At 35.9% G+C, this 17,743-nt stretch overlaps 3 protein-coding genes across 3 annotated transcripts; all 3 read right to left on the bottom strand.

Annotated features, from left to right (window-relative positions):
- Window positions 1–371: 371 nt before the first annotated feature.
- TM35_000232190 (uncharacterized protein) lies at window positions 372–6,182 on the bottom strand (the record flags this gene model as incomplete). The annotated part of the gene is made up of 1 exon (XM_029027459.1): window positions 372–6,182. One exon carries the CDS (start codon window positions 6,180–6,182, stop codon window positions 372–374), a length of 5,811 nt encoding a protein of 1,936 aa, XP_028881314.1.
- Window positions 6,183–7,638: 1,456 nt separating this feature from the next.
- On the bottom strand, window positions 7,639–14,118 carry TM35_000232180 (uncharacterized protein; the record flags this gene model as incomplete). The annotated part of the gene is made up of 1 exon (XM_029027458.1): window positions 7,639–14,118. The coding sequence occupies one exon, from the start codon at window positions 14,116–14,118 to the stop codon at window positions 7,639–7,641; it is 6,480 nt and encodes a 2,159-aa protein (XP_028881313.1).
- Window positions 14,119–15,329: 1,211 nt separating this feature from the next.
- On the bottom strand, window positions 15,330–16,118 carry TM35_000232170 (uncharacterized protein; the record flags this gene model as incomplete). The annotated part of the gene is made up of 1 exon (XM_029027457.1): window positions 15,330–16,118. One exon carries the CDS (start codon window positions 16,116–16,118, stop codon window positions 15,330–15,332), a length of 789 nt encoding a protein of 262 aa, XP_028881312.1.
- Between the last annotated feature and the right edge of the window lie 1,625 nt (window positions 16,119–17,743).

The raw sequence follows: 17,743 nt of genomic DNA, 5'->3' as shown, positions 1-17,743 counted from the left end.
GGAGAAAGGAGGGACGAACAATGAACATAACAGAATAAAGACGAAGGAGGATAAAATGAGCGCTGTCAAACGCCCTAATGGAACATGACACTGGGGAGGAAAAACAAATATATATATCATAAGGCCAATTTCTTTCTTTCTTTTTTTTTTGAACATGGAAAAAGAGATCTACAAGAACGAAAAAAAAAAGCTCATTCGCTCGCATTTTAACGTTCCTATCTTATCCCATTTATAATTTCATAACTTCATTCTCTCTCCTTTTCTTTACGCTGCCACTTTTTTTTTTTTTCCTTTTTATTTCCTTTATGAGTAAAACACAACAGATGCCACCACCTTATTTCCCTAACACCATCCATCTAAACCACACTGCCTTACTTAACAAGAAGTTTCTGAAAACTCATAAGAGTTGCCAATTCGAGTGAGGAGTCTTCGCGATGTCCTTCAACACATATAACCGTATTGAGGCTCTGCTTGCCACCAAGATTATTGTTTTTTTCATTTGCCAATGACGCCATCTTCTTTTCGCTCTCCTTAGCCCACTTCACCATCGCTGCTCGAAGATCAAGAATACATAGAGAAGCAATAGGAAATTCTTCACGGCGTTCGCTAAAAATAAAAACATTGTATACAAAATAGTTTTCTTCTTCTTTTTCTTGGAGAGCCATTTGTTCATTTTGACGTTTAGAAATGGTTTCAAAAAGTGAAGTAATCTCATCTACACTTCTTATATTGCATCTGGATGTGCCTTGCAAACGAAAGCATTCTTTAGAAACACTAGTACAGAAAATAATTTTAGGCACCCGTTTGGGTGGATCTGAACAAAGATCAATCCCTTCATTTGTACAGTTGCCTGTCATGAGTGCACATGAGATGGAAAGCCACGATCGTCGTTTTTCGGATTGCCGAAGAGTCATCATTGAAAAAGCTTTTTTCAGTAACGTACAAATAGAAGCAGTGGAAACGGTACCAGAGCGAATGGTACCTCCCGAAATAATTAGACAATCTGAACCACTAATAAATTGTTCCACAATTTTTTCAAGTTCGTGTGAGGAAAGATTCTCAGAGAGTGGTGTTCCTTGTGCCGTTATCCGCACAACTTCAGAGAGAGAAAAAGTTTTCTTTGGTTCCATGATTTTTACAACATGATTCCCTTTCGACCTCCATTTATCTTTAACCGTATCAAGAAAGGCTACAGTACGTAATGTTGAAGATTGATGACAAGAATTATAAATTAACTGAACCATATCCAGTGTAAAAGGGAATCCTTCTACATTTTGTTCAGAATGAATCTCATGTACCTGTAGAGGTTGCTGTTGTTGTTGTTGCTTTAACAAAGTGTTGCCTTCCATTTCAGAGGGTGAAAAAATAGTTTTACTTGTATCTGATAAAACTATTTCAAAGTACTGTAAATAATTTTTTGAACCAGATACTGTACTTGTTTTTTCTTCCGTCGTTAATAATGGTAATCGAAATATTTTTTTCCACCCTGTCACGCCAGGTTTTGAAGTACATTTCTGACGTTTTAACATTAAAGCTAAACTACCTTTATATGGTTCAACACTTAAACAAGTACAAAGTTGTTTCTGTACCTGCAAGAAACGAATTGCAACACTTTCGTCCATTCCTTCATGATATACAAAAAGAGACTTTGCAATACTTCCACGTTCCTTCACGACGAGATAAATTAATGATAACCATCCTTCATTTTTTAATGGATTTAATTGTTTTGGTAAGATAGGGTCATAAAAACGTATAGCCTCTCTAACAGAAAAACCAACCAGAGATGAAAGCACCACATCGTGGGGTTCAACAGTTCTAGCAAGAACTGTCAACATAACGAAACTATTCGGCCCATCTTCTTTATCATATTTAACAAACAAATTTGAGAGATTAGTCTCAACTCGTTCTGTAAGTGCAAGCATTTCGTGTATATGATTTACATCTTGCCATACCACACCTTCTTTAATGGTTGCCCCAAAAAGTGGATTAGGAAGTACAGAAAGTTTTGAACATGATAAATTCTCTGATGGGGAAAGAAGATCATACACATTATTATCATGAGAAACAAAAGCAAGCGAAAAACTAATATACGTTTTTGCTTGTTTTTCTTCTAAAGCCATACAAACAATATCCAATAATACCGGTTCTCTCATAGACAATCTAGCTTCTGAACACTCTGCCGTAAGAAGTGTAGTATTATAACCTTGAAGGAACTTACTGACGAGTTCCTTTAGAGAATGAGAAGCTTTAGGCATATCAGATGTTGAGGTAACAGCACAATTAAGTGTATCAAGAATTGTAATCACAGCTTCTTCACCCTTTACACGAATACCTTTTTTTGTAACTAAAACTTTCTTTTCAGTTGAGGGACCTCCACGAATGACTGCAGCTAATGGCTGAATTGGGGTATATTTTTTCATATCTGCAAATGCAGGTTTTTCAAAAGTCATACAAACACGTTCAACAACTTCATCTAAACGTTTGGAATAAGTTTTCTGAACGTCCATATCATCATTTCGCGGCAAAAATCGACCCTGTATAGCAATGCTATTTCTCTCCAATGTGTCCTCTGTGGAAAAAGTAAGAACAGAGGAGATACCAAGAAATAATGGGCGAAACTCTCTTGAAGAGGTTCCAATATTAGGATAGGTCATTTGACTCAGTACATTACTCGTTGTAAAATGAAGTGGCGGTACATTATTGTCTTCTGCTACCATAATTTGTGATTCTTTTTCTTTTTCTTCACGTTGTTGTGGTTGTGGTTTACGTGGAGGAGGAGGAGGAGGAGGAAAAACTGCTGGCTCTTGCGAAGATAAAGGTTTTTCTGAAGAGATCGTTTCGCCTCTTGGCATTTTAAAAGAGAGTCTTATATTCCTCTCATTACTATTAGGGGCCATTAGTATAGCTGCATTAACTTGATGTTGAAAAGATATTTGTGGTGTCATAATATTATATGTCTCATTATCCACCATTGCCATGGGATGAGCAAGGAATGGGGAATCCAATAAATCATTAACAATACTTCGCATACGTTTAGCCAACGTTAGCGCTTCCGCAATATCTCGTGAAGTAGCCACATCTGGATTACGAAGAATAAGATGTCGTTTCTTTCCTGTAAGTTGTCTTATGTTCTTCATCCTCCTTGAAAGTAGTTCTTGTAGATAAAGATTACATCTTTCTGTTAAATATTGCTGGATTCGCCGCATACTCCATAGTTCCGTTGCACACGGTTTATGTGTGTGCCTTAATAAATCCTGTGTATCCAATAATGCCGGTGCGGTTAATGAAGTACTACTAACATCTGTTATGCAAAGTGTAAAACATCTATGTACACATTGATAAATATTTTTGCCGTGATCCATAGGCCGATAATCTTCAATCGCAAGCGATCTATAAGCCTCTGGTCTTGTTGCCAGAGAGAGTGTTAAGGATGAAAGAACCACATCATCACGGAGTTCGGAAGATTCCATAGAACGAACTGAAACCGACTCATGTATCACTACACGTTTAAGTAAAAAAGATAAAATAATATTAACACTTCCAAATGAGGTGGTGGCAAATAAATTTGAGTTTTTTCGTACTTCTTGAATAATTTCACAAAATTGTTTTTCTGAATTTATACACACAAAGGTGGCATCACAAGCAACTGGACCTGCTGGTGTCCATGCGGTACGAAATGGAACAGCAGGGATTTGTTTACGTGGACCCACACGTTGGCCGAGATGATCCCGCAAATATTCCCGTGATTGCACTTGCACAACAGAGAGATAAAGTTCACTTCCAGCCACATGTGTTAATGTTTGCGAGGCTACAAGTCCTCGTAATGTGAGCCAAATGGGAGAAGTAAAGATATCACCTCTTTCATGACTATCATCCCGGGTTAAGAGAATCAATGTATTGTAACCCTTTGTAAAGATTGAAAAGGCATGTGAAAGGAGGATAGAAGTTGGACCTTCTTGTTTTATTTTATCACCAAGAACATCATTACTACCAATATTGGTTTTTGGGTTTCTTGGCATTATACAGATTTCATCAAGAGAAAATTCATTTGATATTCCTGGTAAAGTTTCTACAACCACATTTTTTGCATCTTTCACAGAAACAACTTTCCGTTGTTTTGCGTTTTCCACAGTTTCCAAAAGAAGAAGAGAATAAACATGATCCTCAGAAGTTTCTGTTTTAACTGAACCTTTCTCCCTCCTTCGTGTAAATTCAGTGAAAAGTGGTTCAATACCTCCCGCAGGTACCCCTAATACTCCTGCGAAAAGGTTTATTGTAGTTTTTTTACGGACCCATTGAGATGTAATTTTTTCTATTGATTTCTCAATAACCGTTGATTTTCTTCTTGTTCGCTTCCCTTTTCGTAAACATGCTTTTTCTGATTGTTTTTTGGATTCATTTGTCTTTTTTACGGTAGTTTCACAATCAGGAAAACACGGAAAATCACCTAATGGAGTTCTTAACGCCAAAGAAATTTCATCTGAAAGTATTCGAAGGCGGTTTAAAGTCGTATCTAAAGATTTCTCTAATGAGTATCCTTCACTCATAGTGAGTTTCTCTGGACTATTAAGATTATTATTACTATTATTATTATTATTATTATTATTATTATTATTATTATTATTATTATTGTCAACCTTTTTAGCACGTAGGTCTTCCATACAATAATCAATATATGAGCGTAGACTTGGTGTTTCATGTTCATTATATGGATTCTTTGTGGTAGAATGAAGAAATTCTTTCACTTCTGAAACTAACTGCATTTCATCTCCCGATAAAGAGACCCCTTTGATTGTTAATGGCATTAATCCAGAAAGGGCAACTCTTGGATTTCGAAAAACTGATCGAAGAAATGAGGAAATAAGAGGGGGATGTCGTCTGCTAACGGCTGTGTGAATAGTTTCTGCTGTTGACACAAGAACATAGGATGAGGAAACAAGAATATCATCACCTTCCTTTACTAATTGACGCAACACAGCATATAATAATATAATACCAGAGCGACGATCATCAGTGGTTGTTCTTTTAAAGGCTTTACGCACTAATCCCTGAACATCTTCGAAGGATGAAACTTCGTGAATTTCAGTATTGATAAAATGTGGCCCAAACAAAGGTGAATAAACCACATTGGCATTTGTATAAATTTCAGAGACACTATTATTATTATTATTATTGACATTAAGAGGCAAAAGTTCTTTCACTTGGTCGTGTTTAACAAGTGAAAAAGATAATTGCATAAAAAAACTATGACTTTCGACTTCTGAAGACTTCAGTTGTCTAAACAATGATGAGAATAAATTTCCAATGGTGGTAAACATTTCAGGTGGAACATCCATTCCAAAACTGTCTATGGAAGCCATTGGAAACACAAAAATTACTGCCATATTCCACCCATCTACAAGTATTTCTCCTACATCACCTAATGAAGATTCACCATTAATTTTGATTTCATCTGAAGGAGTAGAACTCGCACTAGATAATTTTCTCCTTACCGGACTAACACCATCACTCCTCTTTGTATCAACTACTTCAACAAATTTTTGTCGTCCACTTCTTTCTCTTCTTTCTGATAAATAAGTACCTTTTAGACGTAAACCAGATAACATTGAGTGCATGTAAGAAGCTGGTGAGGATCGACCTGTGGGCAAAAAATCTTCTTCAGAAGATTCATCATCCATATTCAATGCATTTGGAGGTATTGATCCAACAGGAGAATTTAAATAATTTTTCTTTTCTACTGGCGATTCATCTGATGATGTTCCCGCTACGAATCGTCTTGAGTCTTCAAGATATTGATGACCCACCATTGTTCCAGACATGGAGAACAGTGAGGATGGTGATGGAGTTTCACGAACACCTGTTGAATGATCCCCCGACCAATCTCCAAAATGACTCGTCGTCCCTACAAAATATGTTCCTTTTGATCCCGTCACTGATTTCTGTAAATCATGCACGGAACCACCCACTGAGACATATGAACCGGCGTCAGGAGCGGAAGCAGTTTTATCTAAATGACGACCTAGAGGTGGTAAACCACCAGACGGATTCGATTTATTCGGTTTAATAGCCAAATTAGCCTCATTACTACGGCTTGAGAGAGATAACCTTCTGTCACCTTTACCCTTATTTTGCGGTAAATTATTTCTAGAGTCTTTGTTGCCAGAGCCACTCCCTAATCTCATGTATATGTGCCGGTAGTGAAGCTTTTAGTAGAGTCCGAGGGGTTATTTTATTTTTCTTTGTCTGGTGGGTCAACGTGATTGTAAATATATATATATGTTTATATATATATGGGTATGTATACACTAGATAGAAACACAAATAACGTGTCCTATGACCTTTTTTCCTTTTAAATCTGTTTATGTCACTGTAAGTAATGTATTTTATATCTACACGTGTTCGTCCCCGCTGTAAAGGTATTTCCTACTTCCATAAGGAGAAAAAAAAAAAAAAAAATAGCAAAGGGGAGAGAATGTTTAGAAAATATGAGTTAATCTCATTACAGCAACATCGAAGAGGAACAATATATATATATATATATACGCCAACAATGAGCCATCCTTCTCATGGTTTTTTATTTTTGTTTTTCTTGCTTTCTTTCGCAATAACATACCAGCAGAATGCTGGTAATATGTATAAAATGTAAACGGATGACAACGGTGTGGTTTTCATCGATGTTTTCCGACAGTCAACCACCAAAACAAAACAATAAAGGGAGGGAGGGAGGAAGAAAGGAAAAGAAAGAAAAAAGGAAATGTTGTGCAGATAAGAATAAACCCCAGCGTGGAGTTACACACAGCACGTAAATTTTTTTTTCCTTGGACGAACATATATATATATATATATATATATATATATATAAACAATATATTACCGACATGCTACCAAGAGGGAGAAAGAAAAAAGGTAGATCATATCATGAAAGACACAAGAAAAACACCTTAATAAAAAAAAAACCAATTTGGAATAAATCATTCGAGACAACTACGCACATTTATGCACAAATGAAAAAGAAATCAAAAATAAAATCTCTCTCTATGATCACATAAACACATAAAAAAAAAAAACACATACATACACACATATGGGAAATGCCAGTAAAGAAAAGAAGACCAAATACAAATAATGATCTCATAAAAGTTTGACTTTTCTTTCTTTTTTTTCCCCCTTTCCTCCACTCATTCTTCGCTCTTCTTCTACAAGCAGCCATTTCCACGAGTTAATACTCCTCCAACCGAGACACACACCCACACAGGCAATAGAAACAAATAAAACATTTCAATAAGAACATCAAACAATAATTTGCGACAGTCAATAGCAATAATTGTGAGAACCAATGTAGTTCTTACACTACACCTCTTTGGTTTTTCTTTAGCAAAAAAAAAGCAAAAATCAACTGCGAAGTCAAGCGTGAGCGAGGAAAATAGTGATACACATACATGCACGAACACAAAGAAAGAAACACCGCAAGAAAACAAAAAACAATTACATGACAATATGAAGGTTAAAAAAAGAAAGAAAGAAAAAAACAAAAAACAATTACATGACAATATGAAGGTTAAAAAAAGAAAGAAAAAAAAGAAAAAAAAAAAGAAAAGAATGGTCAGTCAAGTAAAGAAAAAGACCAAAAACACCTTCCTACATTTGGGACCCAAGTGGAACAAAACCCTTTTCTCTCACTGGAACTTCCAGGGTTTCCACTGCTTCCCGAAGGTAACCTTCAGCTTGGGCAATCTTTTCTCGAATATAATTTTTTTGCTGTTCATCCTCAGTTGATTCTGCATGATTACGAAGCATCGTAATTCCTTTTTTTAAATCTCGTATATGTTGCTTAACAGTTACAAGAGGTGAAGGACGATTACGTATATGGGCCAATTCCATTTGAATAGAAAGTAATTTCCCTACATCCTCATCTTCATCACATAAACCAAGCATGGCAACCGTGAAACATGGACCACCAAGTGCATTCTTAAAAAGATCTGTTGGTTCATTGGGATCATTTTGAAGAACTCCTGCATAGTGAGAGACATTATCAAATACAGTTGTTGCCATAAAAGAAGATACAAGCACGTCACTCTCTGGTTTTTCAAAGTATTGTGTAAGTATGAGAGAAATTACCATAATACCAGGATCTTCAGATCGTAATGCGGGAGCAGCACGATCAACAGCAAAAGCGAGAAGATGGTCAAATTTTTCAGCAGTATTCACAATATGATATGAAACACCACGTAATCGTCGACCATATATTGGTGTTGTTTCTACTTCAAAGCGATGAAATATATTATCTTCATCTTCAGCTAATAAATCAACTGTTACATCATCCTTAACAAGCGCTATGGATGCAAGTAATTCCGCATTTGCTGGTGCAGACTCAGAATCCATTGTTAAGTTATATAAAATGAGATACGCTATTTTTCGGAGAATAAGAGGTGTTACGGCAGAACTTCTACTATCAGCAGAAAGAAGAGCTGTATTTTGCCCTGAAAGAAATTTAAGAACAAGATCATCTATCAGTTGAGATGGCAAAGAATTACTACCAGACTCTCTTTCTACTACTTCATCTACATCATAACGACAGACATATTCTCCAAGACGTGTCAACACAGCATTTCCCTGAACTGCTATAGAACCATTTCCAAGAAGTCGTTGTTCACAACAAACAAGTGAACGAACCTTTTCTCCATCATTAGCGTTGGTCGAAGTTACTAACGGTGGTTTTCGTTGACTACGACTATCCCTTATTTTTGATGGTTCTGTTTCATTAAGATACGCCTTTGGTTCACTATTCCAAAAATCTTTTAATAGGGTTTCCGCATCTCGTGCCATCTCCCCTAGACGCTTTAGAATGATTCTTGTAGATTCAGCTTCATCGCCATCTTGTTCTTGTAGTTTCTTGCGTAAACTGGGTTCAAGATCATTATGAATCCCACTAATAAATTTATTAATACTGCCTGGATGTGTTGGACGGTTTAATACTTCTCCAAGACGTTTCTGTACGGCAAGCATTCGGTTTGCCCGAGTCTCGGCTCCACTAAAACCAAGCAGGGCCACTGTATAACAGGGACCTCCCAAGGCGTAGTGAAATAATGGACGAGGGACAAGAGGACTACGATCTAACACAGCTGCATAGAGTCCAACATTTTCTCCTACAAAACAAGTAACGAGGGATGATATCAAAACATCTTTTAATCCCTGTTGTTTTTGTTTTAAAACAATAGATACAAAAACAACTCCATATTCACGTCCTTTTTCTGCAGCACGAGTAAGAGATGATGTTAACATGGAATCAAAAAGAACAGCACTATCAACACGAAGACGAGTGACATTGTGTACACAAGGTCCAAAAATAGGAGAAATAGCTATTACTAATTTTTGCGCTGTACTATTCTCTTTAAGAAGATCAAGAACTGTCTCACCGTTTAACTGAACTATTGATATACTAAGTGTACCTCTACACTTTGGGTGAGGGGAATCAGATTTTTCAGTAATACCTTCCAGTACTTCACGAACAACACTTTTTAATGCTATCGTTGATAACGCAGAAGAACGACTGTCAGCAGCAAGAATAGCTGCATTACATCCTAGAAGAAATGTATCACGTAACTCATTTAAAACTTTTGACTGTACACCCTCAGAATCATCTGAACGTTCAACTACTTCATCTACTTCATACTCTTCAAAATCATCATCTGTCATTACAATAACTGTTGTTTCATCATGAGTTACATTAGCTGATTCATTACATCCAGAGTCTACCATGACGAGAGTTCGTACTTTAGATAAGCTAGGAATTGAACTATCAGTAGAGGGAGCATACTTTCTCCCGGAACTTTGCTCATTCTCTTCACCACTGTTAACAAGATGATGATGATGAATATTACCATTATTACCCTTCCCGTTGACGTTCCTCTCCCCTCTTTCTTCATATTCGTCACATTCTTCTTCAACGTACTCCTCTTGTTCTGTGAGAGGAGTTCGTACAGCATTCTCACCCATACCTTTTGCACGCGAGAAATGTGAGGTAGAAGGACACATCTCTGGACTGATACTTCCACTTAAAGTCATTTCAGATCCTTTAGATAATGCCTCAAGATCTCTAAACATTGGTTTCTGCAAAGGAACCTCCGTACGATTAATATACCTTGTACTCGCTGTTGCACCAACAGTAGCAGAAACGGAAAGTGAACGTATTAAAGGTGTACTGGAATTTCGACAAAGATTTAACGGGACATCCCTTGTCACTCCTCCTTCTAGCAATCTTCTCTGCAGAGTAGAATTCTGATGACTCATTAATGAGTTCTCAGACTTGATACGAGATAGTTCCCTGCAAGGAGGAAGTTTAAGAGGTATTGGGACCCGTACCGGTTCACATGGAATCCTTTGACTAGATATTGCAGCATTTGAAGAATTCTTTACCATTGTTGGTTCCTTCCCTCCTGGGTGGGATGTGGAAGAAATTTGATGACGTCGACCTTCACGTCGCTTCACAGGCTCTAGTGCGAGTGCATCTAAACCGCCTTGACTAGTTGTTGTCGTCGTTGCTTGAGGAGGAGGAGGAGGTGGATGAATATTCTTATGGGCATTTGTACTGGGTACAATCATTTTATTCAGAGACGTGGAAACACTAGCAAGAGTTGGAAGTACACATTTATCTTTTGAACCATTTACCGTTTTGGGTGGTAATCCATTTTGGGATACTTGCACAGGGGACTTGGATGTGGGATGGGGTTTCTCCATAGGAGGTGGTAGCTTTAATTTCTCCTGTATAATCATTGGTGATAGACGTGAGGGTGGTTGATTAATAGGTTTCTTTAATGGTGTATCCTGACTTATCAAGGAATTCCCTGAACTAGGTTTCTGTCTTTGTAAGTGTTGTGGTGGCGTTTGTAGTTGTAGTGGTTGTTGGAGTGGTTGTGGTTGTTGTTTTTTTCCTTGTTTGTGTTCTTGTACAGTATCCATAACTGCTATTTTCTTACTCAAGAGAGGAGCATTAGGATCCTTAGAGGAGGATTCCTTACAACCATCGTTCTTAACATTGGTTTTCTGGGTGGAATGACGCTTGCTTAACTCATTCACGTCTTCCCCTGGAACATATTTTTTAGGATCAAATAAAGCACGTTTTAACATTAAAACTTGTTCTTGCAAATATTTACACTTTAGCAGTTTAGCCTTATCGTTCCTTTTGCAACTAGCTAATTCCTCTTCGGCCCTTTCAATGTACCGTTTCGCACTTCCTTGGATACCAGGTCTATTTTTGATAGATGCAAGTTTGCGTTGTGTATTCATGAGTTGCACAACACCTTCATCTTCTTCATCAAGTGCTAAAACGGCTACTGTAAAGTATGAACCACCTAAAGCTCCATTAAATAAACGATTTACTTCTCGACCATCTTTTCTTAATACCCCATTAAGGTAATCTACGGAACAGTTACCACTTGTAACCAACATAGATGATAAGATTAAATCATTTTCCTTTATCTGTTTTAAAACAATAGATACAGCGATAAAACCACTATGATGAGTCTGATTAAGTCTGGCCAACTCCCAAGCATGTGCAAGAAGTTTAGAAAAGTGTTTTAAGTCCTGTAATTTGGTATAGGAAACATTATCAAGGGTAACATCCAGTAATGCTGAAAAGTTAAACGTTGTCCTTACCATTCTTCCAGATTCAGAAAGAAGGTCCTGTGTAAGCCCTTCACGAACAAGTGCAACAGAGAGAAACAACTCACTATCTTTATCAAGGTCACGAAACACACCTTCCATTACTTCACGAACAGCTCTCCAACTCAATAATAATGCTGATTCACTTCCTGCCAAGAACATAGCTACATTAAAACCTGAAAGAAATTTTCGTTTCAATCCTAAAAGGGTTACAGAGTAAAGATTTTTATCATCACAAGATTCCAAGTATTCATCAACCTCAAAATATCGTGGCATTTCATGAGATTGACGTATTTCTATTATTTTATCACTTTGCAAAGCAATATTTACGCGTCGATTTCTTTGCTCTTCTGTTGATTTTTGCACAATTACCAATGAACTAACATGGAGTTTTGAGTCGATATTATCTTCCCTACGAGATGGTACTTCTGGTTCTATAAGTGTATCATTAATATACCGTTCTTCAAGTTGTTGTTCATCAAGATATGGGACGGCTACATGAACCAAAGGTTTTGTACTACTTTTTCTCCGCTCATGAAATATACGTCGTCCAGAAGTTGCATTTGATGCACGTACCTCTTCTACAGAGGAAGTACATACTTCAGTATGTTTTAACTCTGGTGGTATTATTTCTTTTTTCACTTCTTTTTCCATTGATGATACTTTGGCACGACGTTTTTCTAAAAATGCTTGCACACGAGCTCGTCGTTCTTCATTCTCTTTTTGTTGTTCTTGTAATTTCTTGATTTGATTAGTATCAGACTTTTCACAGGCATCTGCTTTTTTGGCATATCGTTTATCAATAACTACCATCCTTGAAACACGCCGTTCAGCTTTATCATTAGCTCGTTTTCGTGCTTCCACAATACGTTGCTCTTGCTCTCTAAGATCTTTCTCTAACCGGTTGTAAAAATCTTGTTCTGCTTCTGGTGTCATTGTAGGAGGTCCAGTGAACTTTGAGAGTTCTTTACCAGTAACAGTGCGTGCTAATTGCGGAAATAACGGAAGATCATCTGATGACAAAAACATGGCATTACCTCTAAGACCCTCTATAGAAGGATATTCCATACTGTCTATTATGTCATCAAAATAATGACGTTTTTCTTGTTGCGTAGTCGGTGATACTTCACTTATTTCTGGACCTTCAAGCCTACCCGATAATGCAGTATTTCTCTCCGATACTCTCTTTGTTGAACTCCCGCCACGAGAAGGTTTTACAGTAAACTTTGGCCACATAAGAGATTCACGTAAAGTATCAACATCGAAAACAGGGTACTCCATATCTATATTTTTTTTATTTTCTCCTGTGGGAGAGGCCTTTTTATTTTCCTGAGGCTTAGATGATGTAGTAGTTAAGGATGTTTTTTTTCCTTGTGTGATTGCTTCATTTTTTAAATTAACAGAATCTGACTTTTTTCGTTTGGGTGAAGCTGAAGATGGTAATGACAATTGCGGTTTAATATGCGAAGTTGACTCTCCAGTTAATACAGCTTCTAAATTAGCTGCATCCATTTTACGAGTAGTGCTGGAATTCATATTTTTCCCCCCATAATTAACACTATTATCATTTTCTTCAAATAGTTGACTAAGGATGAAACCCATTTCCTGCATGTAACCTCGAGCTTCTCTTGCGAATGCTTCTCGTTTATCAGCATATTGCTCTCTAGTAGAACCTTCACCAGATGATCGACGTCGTTCTGGAAAGCCAAAAGGTGCTAAATTCGTACGTCCCTTTACTGCATCTCCAAAGATATTATCACTCTTTTTGCGGGTACCACCACTACTACCACCACCTCCACCACCTCCTCCTCTTGCATTAGAGGTATTGTTTTTTGTAGAATATGTTTCTGTTGATATTGTCGCGTTTTCTATACCGTCTAAATCGTAATAAACATCTTGTGATTTACTTCGTATCTCTTGAAAAAAAGAGGGAGCTGCCACTAGAAAAGAAGGTTGTGGTCCAAATCCAAACTGAACACAATGAATAAGAGCATCTAGACCATAACCAAAGCCTGACTCTTTATCGTTCCAGTTATCCAATAAACCTAGAAGAGGTGCACTATATCCGTAATCGTGACTACCCTTGTTAAGTAAAGGTGACGATGTCAAAGGAACAGTTTTACCACTAGTTTGTGGAGCATTATAATCAAAAACAGGATAATCTTGCATAGTATATTTAAAATTGACCCCATCTTGGACATTTAAAGATGATACAAATCTCTCATCATCTCCTTCCATGGCACCACCGTAACAGTATCCACCATAAGAGAAATCATCTGCAATAAAATTGATTTGATGGTCATCTTTATGACTATGCTGATCCGTACTATGGGTATTACTCACGGTACCACTATTATCCTTTTTATCAGGAATAGACCCCTTATAAAATTGATCACCAAAATCAACATAGTAGTCTTCTGCTTCACTAGACGGTATACTAAAATCAAAGGCAAACATGAATTTAGTATATCACTGGAATTCTTCACCTCTTTTATTTACGAATATCTTTCGATATTCCTTCCCCTTTTCTTAAAAAATCTATGGAATCAATGTTAAAGAAAAGAAAAATAAGAAAAAAAAACAAGAACAGATACTTTAAAATTTTTGTTCGTCATTACTATCCTCTATTCCAAGACTTTATGGAATGTCAGTTATGAAGAGAAAATTAAAAGAAAAGCTTCATCATGTTACAGACAGAAAGAGAGGTAAACAAAACAAAAAAAGAAAGGAATTAGGCTCCGAGATCATAAAAAAAAAGCCAGCGTTTAACTAAGAAGACCATCACAAGAGAGAGTACTGGTGCTATTACACATCCCTCAAAGCAATTACAAGGAAAGAAAAAACACAGTTACGGAGACAGAGAGACATATATATATATATATATATATATATATATAACAATCACGCATAGTTTTTTTTTTTTTTTTTAATGCTGGCAAAGAGAATGAATTAGGCACATGAAAAAGTGAAAAAAAAAGAAAAACCAAGAGAAGGGGAAAAAGGAAAGAAACAGAAAAAAAAAAAAAACGAAAAAGTGTCACAGTTCGTTGGCTTCCTTTTCGTAATAACCCAAAAAAAAAACAACTACAGAAAAAAAAAATGACACAAAAGAGAAGTATGAAAATGTGTGCAAAACCACATTTTCAAATTCTCCTTAGAGGTCTAAACACATAAGGCATTAAAACAAATAAAGACTGTAAAGGAAATTAAATAAATAAAAAAAAGCAAAAAAAAGAGGGAAGGAATACGTCAATGTTCTATACGGGGAAAGGAAAAAAATAACCAGCAGTCATATAAGATGTTGATTGGAAAAAAAAAAAAAAAAAAAAACGCCGACCACACAAGAAAGGGAAATAAATTATCAGAAAAAGGTACCTAAACACATATACAATGTGAAATGAATCACTAAGGTTATTTTTAGCCATGTGAGCAAAAGTGTAATACAGTTGTTTTTATCATCAGCTTAAGAAGAAAAATAACCCTATGGTCCTTTCACTATATTTGCTTTTCCGATGTGCAGAGTTAATGTCTCTGAATTTCAGCATTGCGGACGAAAAAGGAAAAAGTATCTTTTTTTTTTCTTTAATAAATGAAAAATTAAGCGTCCAACAGTGATGAATTTCCAGAGATTAAATTTCTGCATTTATTCGTGAAGTACAAGCTCTGCACTACCACTCTTCAATTCCCTTGAATACAAGTCTACCACCCGGGCGACCAATAGTTTCACCACCTCCCCGATCCAGATCACTCCTATGAAGGACGCTTTGCTTGCGAACTAGCGAAGCGACACCCTGTCTATTTCGTCCATCCACAGGAGGAGGAGGAGGGGGAGGGCCTTGAGTCCACCTCCTCTGACTCTGCTCTACATATCTGCCTCCAAAATCGTCAGATTCATCATATCGATTCAAAGTATCAACACCAAAACTACCACAAGGTTGAAGTCCAAAACCGTTAGAACTCGAACCTCTTGTAAGCCGATTTGATGAACCCATAAAGCTATTATCTCTTTGCAATCCATACCCCATAAAGCTATCATTTCTCTGCAATGGTGGACCCATAAAGCTATCATTTCTCTGCAACCCATATCCCATAAAGCTATCATTTCTTTGCAATTGTAGATCCATAAAGCTATCATTTCTCTGTAATTGTGGATCCATAAAGCTATCCTTTTTCTGCAATCCATTTGATTGATACTCCATATAATCATTATCATAAGACATATATACACCATTGTTCTGAGCTGAATTGGGATAGTTCGCATACAATGGAGGTAGTTGAGACTGATAATTCACGGTCGATCGTCGATAATTATCTCCATAATTCGGTTCCGAGCGGTATGATTGAGTTCCAGTAGAATGTCTTCTCCCGTTACGCTGCCCGTTTCCGTTGATTGGAGGAAGGGATGTTGAATTTTGAGTTCCATTCTTTTTCTTTCTACCAAATTTCCAGAACCCCATTTAAAGGAAAAAAACGCCGATAAAATATCCCGAAAAATCCACGTTTAAGAGTGGATTTAAAAATATTCCTTTCTATTAAAAGAAAAAAAAAAGGAAAAGGCAAAAAAAAAACAATTTCAATAAATAGATCATCCCAATCTCACACTCCAACCCTTCTGATCACCAAAAAAAAAAAAAAAAAAATACAAGGGAATAATCCATATTGTATTTAGAATACCTTTTTTTTCCAACGTATTTCAAGAACTAAAGAAATAAAAATAAAAAATAAAAATTAAACATTTTCTCTTTCTTATAGAAGTATCCTCGTTGCATTCTATTACAATCTATAATTAATTCTTTAATAAGGAGTTTTTCTAAATAATAATAATAATAATAATAATAATAATAATAATAATAAAAAGGTCCGACAAAATGAAACTCCCGCTAGATCCGTTAACCAATCTCCCGCTCAAAACTTCGAGGGAGGGTTGGGTAAAGCCTCAAAACTTACCGTTTGTCAATCATATAGAAATAATTTTACTAAAACATACTTTTCCCATACAACAAATTGTTATAAATGAAAAAAAACGCAAGGTCTGACCATTTTTTTTATTTTATTTTTTTTTGCAATCTCTAAAACAAAGAGAGAGATCCACGCACACTAATGCCAGAAAGGGGGGTGGGGGGAATAGATTCCACCTATAATATTAGGAAAATAAAAACAACAGACCCATTACTACAGAGAATAATTCTGGTATCTTAGCAAACAATTTCTCAGGAAAAGAAATAAAAAAACAGAATCAAAAAAAAAAAAAAAAAAAAACAGCTCAAACAACACCGACCTATTTAATAAAAAAAAATATGAAGAAATCCAAAAAAAAGAGAAGAGAAAAAAAAAAAAAAAATCAAATAAAGGTTCTTTTTTTTTTCTTAAAAATAAAGACATACAAAAATTGGGAGGAATCCCGTCAACTTCTAATTTCAAAATGGAAAAATAAAGCTATGGTTTCCCAAAATTCTTCGAAAGAATATAAAAAACAACATTGCTCCTGCAATTCCAAAGCTATTTACTTTATACCGAAATAATAAATAAATAAATAAATAAATAAATAAATAAATAAATAATAATAATAAATAATAATAATAATAATAAAACTATCCGAAGGAGAAAAAAAATTCATCATTTACAAGTCAAAACTAATGATTAAATATTTTTTCGTAACAGAAATAACTGATAAATATTTTTAAATAAAAGGATAACTAAAATTAATTGATTCCCCTCTAGATAAAATTCCCGAGGCCTTAACATTTTTTTATAGTTCATGAAGAAAAGTAATAAAAAAAAAATTTCGGGCAATTTTCCTCAATAATCAAAAACCTATATCCTTCTTTTTCCTCTTGTTTTCAGTGAAACAAGGTGAAAAAAACGTCCTTGACGCTTCAAGCGAAAAACAAATAATCCAGCAAACGGAATTGCGGAAGGCGAATCTAAAACAAGAGAAGCACCACATGAAGAATTTTTTTTTGTTCTTCGTATATTTATGGGTGTTACCAGAGCGGTCCGATCACCGAGAGCAGTTTATATAATGTATTATTGTTATTATTTAAATTATTATTATTATTATTATTATTATTATTATTATTAT

The sequence above is a fragment of the Trypanosoma theileri genome, assembly GCF_002087225.1.
Source record: "Trypanosoma theileri isolate Edinburgh chromosome Unknown TM35_Tth_23_V1, whole genome shotgun sequence".
Lineage (NCBI taxonomy): Eukaryota > Euglenozoa > Kinetoplastea > Trypanosomatida > Trypanosomatidae > Trypanosoma > Trypanosoma theileri.
Note: the sequence above shows the minus strand (reverse complement) of the source record. Positions and strands in the feature narration are given on the sequence as shown.